Genomic DNA, 19535 nt, shown 5'->3' with positions numbered 1-19535 from the left:
CAGGATGGCTCAGCGAGCTGAAGACCAACCGCTCCCGATCAAACGTGGTGCCTTAGGAGTCGAGTTTGAACCCTAACTACTAGCCAGATTCATCCTTTCGATGCCGTTAAATTTAAGTACAACAACCCCTTTTACAGCGCTCAGAAACGGCAGAGGTGCTGTATTTTGGCGCTACATCTAACCGGATTGTTGCTCTCTGGCTGGCTGAGGTACACTCTGTGCCCGGTCATTATGGCGCGCAGTGTGAGGAAGAAACGAGGGAAGGGGGTCTGTGGTGCATTAGAGATCAGCCAGCCAGGGTCTGACTCCTATTACTGTCCTGTCTCTTTGTGATGTTCCCCATCTACAACACCGGTGTGAGCCGTGTGATATACTGCATGTCTGGGTACCATGGCGACAAGAGACACGAAGTGCCGGGACATTAAAAGTACATGTGTACGGCATTGGGTCTTCACTGTGCACATTTAAAACGCATGTTTGTTTTCGGATGGCGTCCTTCCGAGGGGAGGGGGCGCGGTATCCCTTTGAAGGGGGGGGGGGGGGGGGGGTCACAGTTAAGTGCCTGTGACAGCGCCGCTCCCGGGAAGGTCTGGCTGCCCAGGACTGACAGAGCACGAGGGGTGGTGCCCCCGTGCGTGCACTCACTGCACTAAGGGTTAATTACTAGCCCACAATTATTTACTGTGTTCCTTGCCCATCTATAAGGCACAAACACGTTTTACAAGTCTGTGGCCCCCAGTTTAGCTGTTCCAAAGTAACCACATCAATTTTAAAAAGTTTACAAATTCTCGAAAATTAAAAATGTTAAGGTTCAAGGTGGGTGCCCAGTATAGCACAGTAAATGGCGTCATGCACCTTTTTATTTAAATTTACCACCCAAGGGACAACGTATACACTGGAAGACGCGCTATAGAGATGCTCGCAACAAGGGTTTCCAGTCCCAACTCCCTGCCTCCCCCCCCCCCTTACCCTGGCACCGGTGAGAGGTGGATAGAAGGAGGGAGGAGTCCTCCCTCCCTCCCTCGGAACAGCTCTACCCCCAGGTCACCGCCAAAACAAACACAGCCCAGTGCAAGCATCGCATGGCCATGTGCCCCGTCAGACGAGAGGCATACCCCCTGCAGAGGAGAGGCGAGGGAGCATCCAGGAGAGGGCAGCCTGTCACAGGAGGAGGAGGGGGAGAGTGAAGCAACTGGCGAACCATAGCCAAAGGAGAGGAAGTGAATAGAGTAGCAAAGACGGGAAAAAGAACGACAAAAAAGAGGGGTGTGAATTAAGAAAAAGATAAAGAAGAAAAGGGAGAAAAGAAAAGCACATTAGAGAAGTAAAAACAATAATAGATGAAGGGGGAAGAAATGGACCAAAATGTGGAAAGAGGAGGAAAACAGAAAGGATAGGCAAAGAGTGAAAGGTGCGCTGACTGAGGCGGGAGTTTCGATAATAAACTTCGTAGAAGGCTTTGATCTCTCTGGATGAAAGCGCGGCTCCTCGTGGACGACTGGAGGGCTGCCCGTGGTCCTGCCGCTGCCTGTGGCACCCAGGCACCGAGAGCTTTCCTCTCTGCCACCCGTCTTGATCCTGCTCTAACAGCGCCCCCTAGCGTCCGGGTCCTGCGCTTCGGAGTGTACTGAGGCGACCGCTGGGACAGACACTGCCGTCCTTCACCCGGGCCAATGAGCGAGCGGGGCGCCCTCAGCCGCGGGGTCTGCCGCAGTCTGGGCTGCCTCTGGCTGCTTCTGGCCCTGGGACTGGCCTGGACCTACCGAGAGGAGGCGGAAGACTCAGACAGGTGGGTGAATGGGCCCAGGCTCGCATGGGAGACTATAGCGCCCCCTAGCGGCAGCCTGCTGCGGTGCTGCCCTGGCGGAAACCTCACACCCGTGAATAGTGTTTAAAATGTGTGTGTCGTGGCGGAGAAGTGAACTGCAAGGGAAAGAGGTCATTATTCATCTCATTCTGTAATCTATCTATCTATCTATCTATCTATCTATCTATCTATCTATCTATCTATCTATCTATCTGTCTGTCTGTCTGTCTGTCTGTCTGTCTGTCTGTCTGTCTGTCTGTCTGTCTATGTAGATAGATATAAATAGAAACCTATCTAGATAACATAGATAGATAGATAGATAGATAGATAGATAGATAGATAGATAGATAGATAGATAGATAGATAGATAGATAGATAGATGGATAGTTACCTTGGCAGCCGTACACACCTAGCTAACCTTAACCTTTATGAATATAAGTAATTTTTTATTTGCTTTCACATGCTTGGTTTGACTTTCAATGCCATACATGCATGGTATTTTTTATATATGATTGGTTATAGTGAAGGTGATTACAAACGTCGGGCAGACACGCGCTGCTGCTGACCAGAGCTTCTCGGTGTCCAGGGAAAGGCGAGAAGTCCAAATCCTGCCAGGTCTTGGCATGCGACCTTTGCGGAGCATAAGCCGCACTTAATCATCATTTGAGGGGTCCTTTTAGATGTGTTCCTGCTCTCTCTCGTGTATTTTTAGATGTCCGTACAGCGCCCTCCCCGAATAGCAGTCGAGAAACTGAAAAGACTTTACATAACCATGTTGCAGGACTGCAAACAATGAAGGCACAAAACGAACAGTAAAGCGTTCTTGTTTCACACATTCTAGAACATTCGAAGAAAGTTGCCAGTTTGATGGTTCTAAAACTAGTTTGATTAAAAAAGATTTTATATATATTTCCTTTTAGGGAGATGTGTTCAGAAAATAAGGTAGCGACAACCAAGTACCCCTGTTTGAAAACCACCGGGGAGCTGACCACGTGTTTCAGGTAGGACACTTTCAACGTTTCATTTAAAAAGCACGGGAGAAAAAACAACTATATTTTCTCCATGAACAATTTCTGAAAAAAACTGGAAACATTGCTTTTCGCCGGAAATAAGGGCAAGTGAGTCCAGGCTGGCGGTACCGCCAGGAGTAGAGCGCAGCAGGAAAAAGTGGGCAGAGCGGGTTTTCTGAAGGTCAAATCCATTATCCTGCACTTTTGATTGTTTGCGACCCTTTTCAAGCCCACAGACAGTGTTTGTGTGTGAATTCAATTGTCTATTAGTAAGACCCCGAATCCTACACCTTTCGGCAATCCTGTCAGGTAGCCTCACACCAAACTGCTAGCCTTTCACAGACATCGGCCCGACGCTTTGCATTCTGGGACTTGTACTGTAGATTTCCTTTATAAATATGGTCTTACAGGTTGGTTACAGGGAGTTGGGAGTTGACCTTGCGGCGACATAGCTGTCAACTCACAACATAAGCCTGTTGTTTATTGTTATACCTTGATTTCCTTTCCCTGCTGCTCTGCCAGTATGAATGTGATGTGTATGTGGAATGTTAGAATGCTGATAAGAGAGTGGAATTTTGTGCGATGGGACGTGTACCTATACCTTTGTGCCTTTATGGAATTTTGTGCGATGGGTCGTGTACCCTATAATTTGCGCCTTTATGGAATTTTGTGCGATGGGTCGTGTACCCTATACATTTGTGCCTTTATGGAATTTTGTGCGATGGGTCGTGTACCCTATACTTTTGTGCCTTTATGGAATTTTGTGCGATGTGTCGTGTACCCTATACATTTGTGCCTTTATGGAATTTTGTGCGATGGGTCGTGTACCCTATACTTTTGTGCCTTTATGGAATTTTGTGCTATACATTTGTGTACCTGGATTGTGAGTAGGATCGTGTACCATATACATGAGTTTTACCCAGGAGTGCATTGAGGGGTAGTTCACCCCACACTTTTGATCTATCTATGGGTGAGCGTACCCCTTGCTGCGTTTTAACCTGATATTGTTTTCGCAGGTATGTGTGGCATGTAGACGGGGTGAGTGGTGAGGGATTTACATCTCTTTGGTGTCCTCCATTCTCCCAGTCCTGCACTATGTTACCACTGTGGGATTTCTATTTTAGTCAATATTGTTGGGAAGTGGCTAATCCTCCCATTCTCTGTTCTTTTAAACTTGCAGTTATCATTTGTTTATTGCATATTTCTCTTTCATCCTCCTATCATTCGTTCTCTTATATTTGCAGTTATCATTTGCATTTTGTTTGTTTCTCCTTCATGCTGTACTTCTATCTTTATGATCTTTAATTAGTTATCACCCTTTGTACATTGCATATTTCTCTCGTATTGTACTATTATTGTGCAATGTTGCAATCATCTTCATTTATTGTGTTCCCAAGTGAAGGGGATGTGTTGCACCTTGATTTCCTTTCCCTGCTGCTCAGCCAGTATGATTGTGATGTGTATGTGGAATGTTAGAATGCTGATGAGAGAGTGGAATGTTGGAGGGCCTGGTTGTGTGGATAGAGAGACAGTTGGAGAGTGTGGGCTGGGCAGCAAGGATGCTGCTCCTGGTGGGGCCTGAACTACCATCTTGTTACCACCATCCTCCATCCATGCTAACAAACCTCTTACTTTTGTTATGCCTCATGACTACGTCTGGAGTTCCTTGGATTCATCATTGTAACATTTATTATTTTTGGGGAGGAGATTGAGAGGGTCGATGCTAAAATAGCACTATGAATGGTATTACTTGTCGGCCTACGGTGTAAAACCACAAGCCCCAGCATGCTTAGCGCTGTAGACTGAAAGAGCAGGACTGGCCGATTGACATCCTCTTGGCAAATCACAACTGTTAGTTGAATACACACATTTCACCTATTCGTTCTGCTGTTAATGGCCCTTTTGCGTGTGAATTGTGTTTCCTGGAGGGTAAACTCCATTTCCATATGTGTATTGTATATTATTTCAAAGTGAACACTTGTGTCTTTTGTGTTGGCAGGGGACCCGTTTTTAAACTGTTTGCTTGTTGTTTACAGAAAAAAAGAGTAGAGCAAATTACAAGCAGAGACAATTTGCAGTGTTTGGCTGGCAGTGTCGGCGGTTGTTTGCCTTTGTTGCTCGGTATCTGTGGCCTGCTGGAGGGCTGGCCTTCTGGATATTTGGCAGCGCACCGGACTGCTCTTGAAAGCTGCATTCCTGGAACATATTTGATGCGGCTTCTGCTGAGCAGGAAATGCCGGGATAGCTGATCAGAACCTGGATGTCCAGACTCACGTGTGGAGAGGAATACTTTAACTGTTGAACATCTGAAATATTCTTTTAGAGATTTCTGCTTTTTTTCTTGCTTTTTTTTAAACAGAAACCCACCAGTACTTTTGTTTAGGAATGCTGGCCTGCTGAATGGGCAACTAAAGATGTTAGGCTGTTGTGGTAGGCAGATTTGTAGAGCCTACGATCACCCGGGAGGGGATCCTGGCGTTGAGCAGGTGTGAGTCTAGGCACACCTAGGGCCTAGTGGGACTACTCGGAAAGTCAGGTCTTCAGCTTCTTGAAGTGGCGGCTGGTATCTATGGGGAGTGGCGGGCAGGCAAATGGATGGTGGGTAAAGAATAAAATAAAGTCCATTTACCTGCGACACGTCCTCCGCCTCACTGCACGTCCTCCTCATGCACTCTGGTGTGCAGCGCGGGCTTCAATGCAGTGCCTTAACCAATCCTTGCACTGTTCTCATGCAGCATGAGAGCAGCACCAGGATTGGAGGGAGCGACTGCTCTCAGCACTCCTGAGGGCACTGGAGGCCTGCACTTGCTCTAACCCAGCTGTCTTAATACTGCTTGGTTAGAGGTTTCAAAGTGCGCATGTCTAGCTGGCCATCGCAAGATGAAATTAAGTGCCTGGAAATTAACTCCCTGGTGCTGCTCTCAGTAAGACCCACCCCGACTTGACTCTTGGTTCGGGATGGGCGGATGAAAAATTAGATGGTAATAAATTACCTTCATTACCACTTTATTTTTCATTTCTAGGGCTTGGGGGCATTTTGGTTAGTGGGGTGACGCTCCTCCGCTTATCAAATAGAAGAAGTGAGGAGGAGGCAGCTTATGTGTAGGGGCGATTGGTGTAACACAACTTAAACGGGCCCCCCTGCAAGGTATATGGAGGGACCCCCTCTGGACTCAATTCAGGAGTTCTCCAGCCAGGGAATTGTGCTGAGGAGGCCCCTGGAGCTTGGGGGTCTCTCCACACCGCGGGGACTGCCGGGACTGCGAAGACCTATGTTACGCCACTGATAGGGGCTCGGTCATTCCACATTTTAGGAGGGATGTAGGAGAAGGCTCGACCTCCGGATCAGGTTTCCGTATGTGTGGGATTTGTGCAAGCAGTAGTGTGGATGGACAGAGGTGTCTTGAAGGTTTGTCAAAGCTGACGCGAGTGTTGAGGTGTGCTGGGCCAATGTTCTGTAATGCTTTGAAAGTGTGAGTGAGGAGTTTGTACACATCTGTATCTATGGCTCAGTTTCCCCATTTTATACCTGTTTTTGGGAATGGCAGGTTGCTTTGCTGTTTTAGTGCAGTCAACCATGGACCAGTGAAAGCACTACACACTTGCGTGCTCTCGGTCACGCCAAAAGAATGCTTCAAAGGGCTTTTGGTGTCGCAGTTGCCGAGTTTGCTCTCAATCATAGCTGCCAAGTAGCATCATGTCACATGTGACCCCTTCAGCAAGTCCTGGATTTTTAGCCAACAACATGGTGCATTCTGGAGCTTGTTATCTGGCTCTTATTATTGTAGTAGGGGGTCAAAAATGTCATCAGGCAAAGTGCTTTCAGTTTAAGAAAGTAAGATGAAAGCGTGCTTCTGAAATTGAGCAACTCTGCTCCACAAGGATTGTGCTGAATTCATGTGTCAGCGCCTTTGCCGATTTTTGATAAAAGCCCCTTCCCTTGTTTTGTGTGTCTTGCATTGTTCAAGGGAAAGCCTGTGTAGCAGAACAGGTATTATGAATGATAAGGTTGTGGGTGCACAGTTCTAATTGCCAAGTAGTTGCCCACCTATGTAATTAACATCAAAACATGGCATACTGAGATTCTGTTGGTCCATAGTTACAGTAGAAAATAGGGTGGCCAGCCGTCTATTATCACCTCACAGGACGCTTTGTATGCAGAGGCGTCAGATGTCCTTAATGTAGCGACGAAGAGGGCAGACTCTGCGTCATGAAGCTCATTTGTGAGGTTTCATTCCATACTAAACATTTAGATCTGTGAATCATCTTTATTTGTGTTCCGAAGTTCCAATTCCAGGGATGGGGTGGCTGAGCTTTTCAGGTGCGAGATGCTCTTACATTAAATTGTCTACCACTAAATATCCATGGAGACCTTTGACTTTTCAAGTTCTACAAACTTTTGAAGATTTCGCTTTTCACACTTTGAGGCACCCCCCTCCGCTGTTTGCGTTCTGTTTTTACCTAAAGTTGCAAGAGACCCATGTCAGGGTATATGTTGCACTCTCTAAAATGTCCCCACATTAAAGAAAATAAGCAAATAAAAGGCTGCACTCCTCTAAATCAGGCCCCAGTTCTGTTTGAAAGATATCGTTCTGACCAGCAGATATCGAATTTGCCCTTATTAATGCTCCATACTGTATCTGAGTTCTATTCCCGCTACCTCCTCCTGCGGTTAGCCTTGACGGCTCCCTGCCACTACTCTTAGAGCATTGAGTAGGGAAAGAAAGTAACTTGACTCTCCAGTTGGAATGAAATAGTATCTTAGACCCCAGGACACCAATAGTAAACAAGAGTATCCAAGATGGATTCCATGTAGTACCCACCCCCTGCCAGGACCCAGAGACCAGGCCTCACAACTCCTTCTATCTCTATTTCCTTTTCTGCAAACATTGGCAGCAATTAGACGCGGGCTCAATTCAGGTAATTACATCTGCCCTGGACACCCAACAAGGCGGACCTTTTACTGGGGTGGGGGGCAAAAATCCCACCGTAGATGCAGTTCAGTGGGTGCCTTTTAGCAAAAAACTTTAATATCTAATCCCTCCTTGACCACTTTCCTAAAACATGCTCTTAGTGAGCACTGCATCGTATATCTGGGCTTGCCCTTTCACAGTGTGGCATTTTATGAGCAGGGAAGTCCTTAAGCTTTACCTTGAAAACCACTCCTATCCCAACTGTCTTTTATTTTTTCTCCTTATGTAACTAAATTATGTGCTGTTGAGGAATCACTTCATGAATTTATCCCTCTGCTCCTGATTTTGCTGAGATTTAGAGTTTGCAGAATAAGGCTGAACACTGGTTGTAAGAGTGAGATAGACACCTTGCCTGAAACCCATTGGATGCCACTCAGGGCAAGGCAGGGGGAGCCGGTGCCTAGTCTCGCACTCTGTGTACATCAAGTGGTAAAGTTAGGAGTACTGAAGCACTCAGACCTAACTGGTAATCTCAGATCTCCTAATTGAAATCTTGCTTGATACTGGGCAACTCGTCTTTTCCCTATGCTCCTGTCTCCTTATCTGCCTTTGAGCTAGAACTTCGAAACAGCGTCGACACAATCAACCAACATTTGCAATGCAATAGGTCTCGCATTTATGCGAGTTTGAGCTATTGGCATTGTAAATGACTGCCTTTTATATATGTGTTGCTTTTGAAAACTCAAATAAAAGGCATTGTCATTTATAATGCCAATAGCTTAAACTCTCGCAAATTCGAGACCTATTGCATTGCAAATGCTTGTTTTAATCGGTACCTGCATACCATCGACCAGGGATGGTTGAAAATACTTCTTATGCAGCAGGATGGACACCTGGAGTCACACGTCTGCCTCATCATAATACCTCACAGGTCTGTGTGCACATTTTGTGAGTCAAAGCGTTTACTCCACCTTGGGGGTGCCCAGGAGTGGACGCCTCACAGGGAAAGCCAGGATGGGTTCCACAGCGGTATTCGTACAAGCACCTTGAGACCCTTGCGGGTGAGTAGTGCGCTATACAAGTATCAATTTACATTTACTAGGCGCATGCACTTTTAATACATGGCCTATACTTCACAAGCATTGGCAAAGCCACTAGTTATGGCCTAGGCTGCTAGCCTTTTGGCCTTGTTTATTCTTGCTTTGGCTTTGTCATGGTTTCTGTAAAATCTTTGTGGTGGGGAAGCACCCAGGGCCATACAAATATATATATTAAAAAAATGCCATTAAGCAAAACAATGCTTTGGTCTCAAAAGACACCCATTGTCATAGTAGCCCCAGGCACTGAAGAGAACTTTTTTGTGCGCAGATGTGCACCTTGTGAAAGAGCAGAATGCCACAACTCACAATGAAGTTAATCAATGTCTGAAGTTGGCTGACACTCTAACCCCATGTGATAAACTAGTGGGAAGACGAAAAAACATAAACGACAAAACAGACCAAGGGATGAAGAGGGCTGGGTGAAAACCCTTTGTAAAAATTATATGCATAACTTCAATAAAGTCAAAGGGTCTTGGCTAATGCCAGACCTAGAAACTGACAGAAACCGAAGATTTTTAAGATCTGACAACTTTGCAGAAATCAGCGTCTTATGGTGCCAACCAATGTGAGGTGCGAGGAATATATAGCTTTTGAAAAGGATAGCGGTTTAAAGGTGATTTAGTAAAATCTCAGTCAAAAATGCATCACATTGACGTGGAAAATTAACAATTGTTTGGTGTATTTAAGAGACCTTAGCAGTCTAAGACTCCTACCATCCCTATATAGAGAAAACGCAGCACTGGGATTTACTGACGTGAACACAAGACACAGGGGATGACTTTAATTTGGATATTCAAGCACTCTGGGATTGGACAGACATTGCTGCACAGATAAAGCTCCGTCACTGGTCCATCAGTCAAGTGTGAGATGAACTTGATCTACTTTGTAATATGGTAAAAAGGGAATGTCTGCGCTTGGAACGCGTGCATGCATGTACTTTATCTGCACAAGTCCATAGTTAAAATTAATTGTGTGTACATTCAGACTAGACATACACGCCCATCACAATGCCTCAACACAATATGTGATGCATGTACACATTGGCTATTGTGTGCCAAGCTTTCAGTGGATTGAGCCCTCACTCAGCCTCAACAGCAATTGAACAAGGGCAGAGCAAAGCAAAAGCTGATGCTAGAAACAATAATGAATAGGAAGCCCAATGGAATAAATTGTTAAAGGGTTCAAGTGAACCACTGATCTCTAAAAGAAGCCGCCATGAGAGAATGACAGTGAAATGAGCATGAGCAATGCTTGCTCCATCTGCTAGGTAGGTAGGAGCAAAGGAGTGACTGCATCACCACACACACAGCGAGGATCCCTGCCTTAGCTTCAGGCAGAGCTCTTAACTGCCTGCAGTGTATATCACTCCATCATCTTACTACTTGCCTCTCCTGGGCATCCCTCAAACTGAAGTTTCATGGTACTGGCCGATAGCTGGACTGAGATTACAACCACTTGCAACCTGTAAGCCAAAGTACAAAAACTGCTAGATTCCACCACTTACAGGCTGCCAGAAGGCGACATGTCGGCTCTTTATAAATCTGTACAAATATATTTAGCGTCTTCTTCAGCTATATCGTTATCATTTTTAGGTCTGAGTTTTGATAGTGCAGCTGTCAATCAGACATATTACTGACAATATACATAGAATGAGGTTTGGGTCAGCCCCTTCCAACCATTGGCAGTCATCGACAGCCTCTTTTAGCCACTTTGTCAATAACGTCTTGGCTGGGCCCAATAGGACATTAATTTCTCACCAAATGCTCATGGTTTGTTTCGTTGTATACATCCACCTCATTATAGGGATTGCACTGAAATGCATGAGGAATTACTTTACAACTAAAGTCCTTTCTGGCAACTGCTGCTGGCTCCCTATTCAGTGCCTCGTTCTAGTGTGCTAACACTGCATGTATGAGGGACTTAAACCCAGAGCTACTGGCTTTGCCAAGAGTTGTTACATTTAGAGCTAGTGAGATAGGCTGAAAGAAAGCCTTCAAATTGGAAAGTCATCTCTTTCTTTGCTCTCCATCTGCACGTAAAATTTATATGTGCACAAACGTGAATATGAGCATGCTCACAACAAAACAAGCAGTAACTGCACAAGTGGCCCCTATGGATGGGCCAAGTGGCTGCTCGGGTTGAACAAATGAAAATTTGCCTTTGTGTTCAGCCAACTATTTCTAAAAACTTGGACGCATGCTAAATTTACTGAAATTTGCTGGGACAGATGTTGAACAAGCATTGGCAGAGCCAATAGGTCTCGCTTTTGGGACCTTCTAAGTATTTAGTTATGCAGCACAATATTCTTGGTGCAAACACATCAACTGTTGTGTGGCTAAACACTTATAAGGTCCCAAAGGCAAGACCTATTGGCTATGCCAATGCTTGGTGTGGTTGTGTGTGTGTGATTGTGTGTGTGTGGTTGTGTGTGTGTGTGGTTGTGTGTGTGTGGTTGTGTGTGTGTGGTTGTGTGTGTGTGGTTGTGTGTGTGGTTGTGCATGTGGTTGTGGGTGTGGGTGCAGTTGCAATTGTGGGTGTGGTTGTGGGTGTGGGTGTGGGTGTGGATGTGTGGTTGTGTGTGGTTGTGTGTGTGGTTGTGTGTGTGTGTGGTTGGGTGTGGTTGGGTGTGGTTGTGGTTGTGTGTGTTGTGTGTGTGGTTGTGTGTGTGGTTGGGTGTGTGAGGTTGTGTGTGGTTGTGTGTGTGTGTGGTTGTGTGTATGGTTGTGGTTGTGTGTATGGTTGTGGTTGCGTGTGGTTGTGTGTGTGTGTGTGTGTGGTTGTGTGTGTGGTTTTGAGTGCTTGTGTGTGTGGTTGTGGTTGTGTGGGTGGTTGTGGTTGTGTGGGTGGTTGTGTGTGGTTGTGGTTGTGTGTGGTTGTGGTTGTGGGTGTGGATGTGTGGTTGTGTGTGGTTGTGTGTGTGGGTGTGTGTGGGTGTGTGTGTGTTTGTGTGTGTGTGGTTATGTGTGTGTGGTTGTGTGTATGTGTGGTTGTGTGTGGTTGTGTGTGTGGTTGTAGGTGTGGTTGTGTGTGTGGTTGTGTGTGTGGTTGTGGTTGTGTGTGTGGTTGTGCATGTGTGTGTGGTTGTGTGTGTGGTTGTGTGTGTGGTTGTATGTGTGGTTGTGGTTGTGTGTGTGGTTGTGCATGTGTGTGTGGTTGTGTGTGTGGTTGTGTGTGTGGTTGTATGTGTGGTTGTGGTTGTGTGTGTGTGTGGTTGTGTGTGTGGTTGTGGTTGTGTGTGGTTTGTGTGGTTGTGTGTGTGTGGTTGTGTGTGTGTGTGGTTGTGTGTGTGGTTGTGGTTGTGTGTGTGTGGTTGTGTGTGTGGTTGTGTGAGTGTGGGTGTGGTTGTGTGTGTGGTTGTGTGTGGTTGTGTGTGTGGTTTTGTGTGTGTGGTTGTGTGCGTGGTTGTAGTTGTGTGTGGTTGTGTGTGTGGTTGTGTGTGTGGTTGTGGTTGTGTGTGTGTGGTTGTGTGTGTGTGGTTATGGTTGTGTGTGTGTTGTGTGTGTGGTTGTGTGTGTGTGTTTGGGTGTGGTTGTGTGTGTGTGTGTGGTTGTGTGTATGGTTGTGGTTGTGTGTGGTTGTGTGTTTGCTTGTGTGTGTGCTTGTGTGTGTGTGGTTGTGTGTGGTTGTGTGTGTGGTTGTGTGTGGTTGTGGTTATGTGTGTGGTTGTGTGTGTGCGGTTGTGGGTGTGGTTGTGTGGTTGGGTGTGGGTGTGGTTGTGTGTGTGGTTGTGGGTGTGGTTGTGTGTGTGGTGGTGTGTGGTTGGGTGTGGTTTTGTGTGTGTGGTTGTATGTGTGTGGTCTTGTGTGTGGTTGTGTGGTTGTGTGTGGTTGTGTGTGGTTGTGTGTGTGGTTGTGTGTGGTTGTGTGTTGTGTGTGTGGTTGTGTGTGTGTGGTTGTGTGTGTGGTTGTGTGTGTGGTTGTGGGTGTGGTTGTGTGTGTGGTTGTGTGTGTGGTTGTGTGTGTGTGTGGTTGTGTGTACTGTTGTGGGTGTGTGTGGTTGTGTGTGTTGTGTGTGGTTGTGTGTGTGGCTGTGGTTGTGGTTGTGTATGTGGTTTGTGTGTAGTTGTGGTTGTGTGTGTGGTTGTGTGTGTGTGTGTGGATGTGGTTGTGTGTGTGTGTGTGGTTGTGGGTGTGGTTCGGGTTGGTTGTGTGTGTGTGGTTGTGTGTGTGGTTGTGTGTGTTTGGTTGTTTGTGTGGTTGTGTGTGTGGTTGTGGTTGTGTGTGTGGTTGTGTGTGTGGTTGTGTGTGGTTGGGTGTGGTTGGGTGCAGTTGTGTGTGGTTGTGTGTGTGGTTGTGTGTATGTGGTTGTGTGTGTGGTTGTGTGTTTGGGTGTGGTTGTGTGGTTGTGTGTGGTTGTGTGTGTGTGGTTGTGGGTGTGGTTGTGTGGTTGTTCGTGTGGTTGTGTGTGTGGTTGTGTGTGTGGTTGTAGTTGTGTGTGTGTGTGTGGGGTTGTTTGTGGGGTTGTGTGTGTGTGGTTGTGTGTGGTTGTGTGTGTGGTTGTGTGTGTGGTTGTGTGTGTGGTTGTGTGTGTGTGGTTGTGGGTGTGGTTGTGTGTGTGTGTATGTGGTTGTGTGTATGTGTATGGTTGTGTGTGTGTGTGGTTGTGTGTGTGTGTGGTTGTATGTGTGGTTGTGTGTGGTTGTGTGCATGTGGTTGTGGTTGTGTGTGTGGTTGTGTGGTTGTGCGTGTGGTTGTGGTTGTGTGTGTGGTTGTGGTTGTGTGTGTGACAGTAATACTAAAAGCATCTCAAAATAAAGGAACACAAACATCGAGTTTGTAGAAAGAGAAAGCACGTTGTAAGTCAAACGGGCGAAGCAAAGCATTAACACAACAAAAAAACAAACAAGATCACTTAGCGAAGACTGAGTGCTGATAATGGATACACACAGCTCATCATCTTAAGAGTTCGATTGCAGCCAATGTGCAGTCAAACCTGCCCCCTCCTTGTGAGTTGCACCACATATTTCATGAGTTGTAACTGCTGCACCCACCATAGCACTTTGAGATCTAAAGCGCTACATAGGTCTAATCGATTAACCATTCGCCAACATGCTGTGCTTTTAAAGAGAATGTGCCAAAAGTTTCCAGCTTCCTAATCATGTCCTCATGAAAGCGCCAACGAAAGGACTCCCTGAATGGTGCAACGGACATGAAGTAGCCGCTGCGATCAGAAATAAACACTGTGAACGTTGTCCAGTTTCACAGTAACATTTCCTTATTGTTTTTTAAGTCACAAAACAGTAATACTGAAAGCATCTCAGAATAAAGGGTAATACTAAAAGCATCTCAAAATAAAGGAACACAAACATCGAGTTTGTGGAAAGAGAAAGCACATTGTAAGTCAAACGGGCGCAGCAAAGCATTAACACAACAACATGTTCTTTGATGTTTGATGTTCTTTGAACAAGAACATCAAAGGGGCGCCGCTAAAGTGATCGCGGGCGAAAGTGAAAGTGATCGCGGGCGCTTAATGAGCATGACGAGGTTTGCCAGCCTCTGCTCCTAAGCGCGCGCCCGCGCGCATTGCACTTTAGCTCTAGGCTGGCCATGATAGCATTTTTTGAGCCCTAAAAACCAAGACTATCCCAGACACCTGAGAGCCTGATCTTGAAAACCTGAGTATCCTATCCTGGCCTGGCACAGGAGACCACCTGGCAGTGGAGCAGTCGGGAGCTTTGATTGTTACTGGGGGCACTCACAAGGCATGACCATCAATAACTAATGGCTAGAGCGATCAACCTCGAAGCTGGGGAACTAGGTTTGAGTCTCAGATGGGACGCTCAGCATCCTGTGATTCCAGGCAAATCACTTAATCTACCCGTGCATAAAAAAATGAAATGTGTCCGTCTGTAAAGCAACTGGTGCTCATGTAAAGTGCTCAGTTACCTTCAGGACGAGTTTCCGCTATACAAAACTCCCCACCCCCCTCCCCCAAATAAACCCAACTCACTGCAAACAGTCACTACCTGGGCCGATTGGGCGCGGTGTCACATAGGGCCATGGGTGGCCCTCTCCCAGTTCTCCTGCATGCACTCTCCGGTCAGACTCATAAGGGACCCGGCACTGCGGCAAGGAAGAATGGACTCCTTCACCTGCTTCTGTGGGCCAGCCACCACCGTGTAGAAGCAGACAAGTTTGTGCAGACAGGCAAAAACATTTATACTTTATTTACAGTACACATAATAAGCCTCACTGCTTCTGATACTTAGATTGCTAAACAGATTCATCCCTCAAGCATTTTTTATGCGCTCATACAATTGTGGGACTATCGCACACTATTTGAAATTCGTGCTCATCAGGCGCTTACAACTTTTTCACTGATGTATATACTTATTGTACAATTTTTCTATAATGATTTACCATTTTGTAATTCTTGACTGTAGGCAACTATTTTTGGTAATATCTGGTAATTGTGAACCCTCTGTAACTACCCGTTTAACAACATATGTCTACTGTAAACTGTTCTAGCACATCTGGATACTGTCCACACCTTATAAAACGCATAAACAAATATGTGTCCATTTTAAAAACTCTGTGGGAAGGAGGTAGGATTGGGTAGCTATATAGTATGTGGACCTAGTAAAGCCCGCACGCCTCATGGACCCCAGGCTTTCCACTCCATTGTCCTCTGCTGTTCAACTCACCCAAAGCCTACATGCAGAACCACTGGAATTTTGCGATTGTGCGGCCGCTGCAATGTTTGCATTATTATAGATTTGCTGCATTTGGAACATAATCCATAATCTGCTGTTTTAACAAAAAAAATGTTTTTAGCTCAAACGTTCAAAAGTTACTAAAAATGCAGCAACGTGTTTCCGTGCAGTTTAAGGCTCTTTGCAAAACTGGAATGGTCACCTTTCTGTTGCTTATTACTATGTTTGGGTGTTAAACTGGTGCTAGTGAAACGTAACCAATGCCCAGGTAGTGTTACCAAGTTTAAAAATGATGATATAATGAAGTAATACTATTACAAAATGTTCCGCATAATTTGCCTTTTCTGCTACATAATTTACCCGAACGCATCATTGGGCTCTCTCCTGCCGCATAATTCCACTGGCCCTGCCTATACGTGACCATCTCAAACCCTTCTTGTTCTCATCAAGGGTCTAAATAAGTTGGCGGTGCCACAGGGGAGAAGAAAGAGACCTTGTCACTGGTGGTGAGCAGCACCACTGGAGGAAGTTGGCAGTCTCGGCAATGCTGGTGGGCTGTAACGCGTGGGGAGAATGTGAACGGGGGGTGAATTAGGGGTGCGCAGTGCCACTAAATTAGGTTGGCTGCCCTGGCATCTTTTTTTCCTTTTATACAAATTAGGCACTGCAAGGACCTGGCGTGTTCCTAAATCAATTGAAGGTGGAGGAGGAATTGACCAGGCAAAATAACATGGAATTTTAATTATATTGTAAGTACGAAATATATACTAAAGGCATCCTAAAAACATGTTTTAGCTGCTCATAGTGTTGGAATTTGAAGTTGGCAGTAGACACTAACAGGGTTAGAAATGATAATTTCACAAAACTACATCATTATGCTCAGGACCCTCATGCTTAATGCTCTGTCCCACGGTTTATAAACACACTGCCCTGTCCCACGCTCCTGACGCGCACTGCTCTGCCCCACGCTACAATCCAGAAGCACACTGCCTTGCCCCATGCACCTGACGCACACTGTCCTGCCCCACGCTCCTGGTGCACACTGCCCTGCCCCACGCTCCTGACACACACTGCCCTGCCCCACGCTCCTGACGTACTCCACACTGCTGTACTCGTGGTGTTTTGTATTTTATTTTGCTGTCACTGTGATTAGTTATGTGGGCTGAAGCCTCAAGAGGCTCCTAAGTGGAAGAAAAGTTGACATGCTGGTACTGTGAAAAATAAAAGAACGTACAGGAAACGTCTGGTGACCTCCGAACACAGTGGTGGACCCTCTTACTCTGTCAAACGGCCCTCGGGGGTCCCCGAGAGAGCTCGCGGGGACAGTCTCTGGAAGTGCATATTCACAGGAAGTGTGCGGCACAACAGCGACTCGTGCATTTCTGGCCCACGACGCTCGAAAGTGAATAGACGCCATGTGCGTGCCAATGTGCTGTCTGCGGTGGGAGTGCTCGAAGGTGAAGAGACGCCGTGCACGTGCAAATGTGCTGTCCGGGGGAAAAATGATAGAGACGCCGTGTGCATACACATCGCCTGTCCCCCTTCGGGCACCAAACCAACGACAATAGGTCTCGCCAAGGCGAGCAGCGCATGCGCTACAACACAGGCGAGACCTAAAAAACATCAGGGTTTTATTCTGAGCTCAACTTCATTGCTCTCACATAATTTAATGATATTTTCGTGCCAAAGAGGGTATAGTTTTCACATGGTGAGCGCTTTCCCCTGTCCCTGACTGATGAAACATCATAGAGCGCTATCTGGTATGCTTTTGACATTCACTTCTCTGAGTTAGATGAGTTAAAAGGCATCCTGAAAACTCCGGGCCTCGCTATTATATTCACATGCTGATTTTGTGGCTCTGCCCCGAAGCTGGGGATCGGATGGTTCCAAAGTTTGGGTTTTATTATTCCCAGAAACCCTCCTCCATGTTTCAGTCGTTTTTGTTGGAGCATGTCCGAGTGAGCTGATCTGAGATCGGCGGCTCCGATACAGTGAGTGGGCAGGTTATGAAAGTGCAGGCTGCGTTAGTGATGCATAGTAGTGTGAATTTAACTGCTCCTATGGGGGGGTCGGGGAGGACTCCACCCTTTCCAATTACTCCAGCTATTAATTTGTTCTGTTGTTGTAGCTGAAGACTTGGCCACCCTCCTCCATCCCACACTCACTCTTCCAGAGTCACCAGGACTTATTTTCCCATCATCAGACGTTGGCCCAGAGGAAGAGACACGAAGGCAGAAATGGGAGAAGGAAGATGTAAGGAAAGGGAAACAGCAACGGAGGGAGACATCGGTGATGAAAAGAACATACAAGGCTGAAAGCAAGAGACAGAAAGTGTAGGATGCTGAAGAAGGAGGCCTCTCAGCTGGTGTTGCACTGGTCTGCTATAGCGCCTTGAACCCTCCCGGTGCTAGAGCGCTTTACAAGTGCCATCCTATCCTATCCTTTACAAAGGAAGCACTGCTGATCACCGTTTCCCTCCCCCGCTGCGCCTGTGCACTTTTCTAAAAGTTCTTTTCCATCCGGAGTGCATGGGCTGCTCGGTGGAGGGAGCCCCTCTCTACCCTGCTGTGTCTCTTCCTTGTTGCCTCCTGCATTGCCACTTCAGTAGATGATCTTTACACCTTCCTCAAGTTGCACTCGCATCTGCAACACGTTCCTTTCTAATAGTGCAGTTAAAGATTATAAATGAATTACACACATTTTACTGGCATGCTGAGCGGTGGTTCGACGATCTTAGTCTATTTCCCAGTGGGAGTCAGGCAGGCCCTAAAAAACCTAAATGTCTCCTATTTCCCATGCTCAATTTATTCTGTAGTTTCAAGGTGTGTGTCCATGAAGAATATAAATAGAGGCAGAATAGGGATCCTGAAAGCTGGTGGCATTAAGCAAGAAGGGCAGTAGGATTTTAGTTGCTTTCAGCAAAATGTCATTTTGCCTGCTGGGGTGCTCTCTGTACTCTTATAAAGGAGGACATTTTCTAGGCCTTCGATATATCTTGTTACCACAAATAAGCTGATTCCTTACCCTGCCAGTTGTGCATTTCAATGACTGGAGACCTTTGGACTATAGCACGGCTGGGCTAATGGCACGCGTGTCAACTGCCTTATTGAGGGCTCCTGCCAAGTGCTGAATGGAGAGCAGTGGCTTTTACTACAGTGTAATCAGCAACAAACATTTACTGCTTTCACTCAATGACAGAGATTTGTTGGAAGATGGCTTAGGTGTGGTTGCTGTTACATGGAGGAAGCAGATGGTGGGGAGGGGCGTGTACCCTGTCTGTGATTGACAGGCATACATCAGTTGGAAAAAATCGAATGAGGAAGCACAGTAGCGCCATGAGACTTCATGTGGATTGGACAAGGCGCATTGTTTGTACTGGTGTTGACATTGAAAATGGATGGATAATTAGATGAATCTCTTCATATGCAAATTATGTTACATGATTTTGTTATGTATTTTTTTGTAGAATGTATTGTTCACTCAATGGAGTAATTTTGGGTTTGAGAACCAGATGTTTACAAGGTGTTGTGACAATGCTGATGGATTCAGTGCTGTAAATGGGCAGGTACTGTCCGGTAGCGAGTACCTTTACTTCTTTCATTTGAAAGGAAGAGCACCTGCCCTTCTCAGCACTGCTGCAAAACATTTAATTGGAGAGTATCAGCACTTCTGGGGTGCAAACAGGTACTCTGAATAGTGAGTACCCGCACTTCTATATCTCCATTTGAAGCACTGGATGGATCACTTTGTTGAAAAGAAACTTTATACCCTCTTCATAAACACATGATGTTAGGATATTTTTTTAATAGCTAGCAGTGAGAAATCCACCCTGGTGGTGCCATAACTGCCCTCCTTCTCGCCTTCTTTGTTCACGAAACGATAAGCAAGTCAATCAATCAATCAATCAGTATTTGTAGAGCAGGGCTGCGGTCTAGAGGCGCTGTCAGATCATGCCGCCTGTTTTCCTATTGGTTGAACATCCAGTGTCCCTTTGAAGAAAGAAAGCAGCATGTAATCTGGTAGAATCTTTTTCACATCATCGCTGCCACAATT

General features: G+C 46.2%; 1 protein-coding gene across 1 annotated transcript in view; it reads left to right on the top strand.

Moving 5' to 3' along the window:
- Positions 1-1057: 1057 nt before the first annotated feature.
- The window catches only part of CCBE1 (collagen and calcium binding EGF domains 1), an 873157-nt gene continuing 854679 nt past the window's right edge, over positions 1058-19535 (top strand). Inside the window, exons 1-2 of the mRNA XM_085630518.1 lie at positions 1058-1789; positions 2728-2808. Coding sequence (XP_085486644.1) covers positions 1674-1789; positions 2728-2808 — 197 coding nt within the window. The 5' untranslated portion in view covers positions 1058-1673. The remainder of the gene's footprint in view (positions 1790-2727; positions 2809-19535) is intronic.

Source organism: Triturus cristatus, chromosome 2_1 (assembly GCF_964204655.1).
Source record: "Triturus cristatus chromosome 2_1, aTriCri1.1, whole genome shotgun sequence".
Lineage (NCBI taxonomy): Eukaryota > Metazoa > Chordata > Amphibia > Caudata > Salamandridae > Triturus > Triturus cristatus.
The sequence above is the reverse complement of the archived record's forward strand: the minus strand, read 5'-3'. Positions and strand labels throughout refer to the sequence as shown.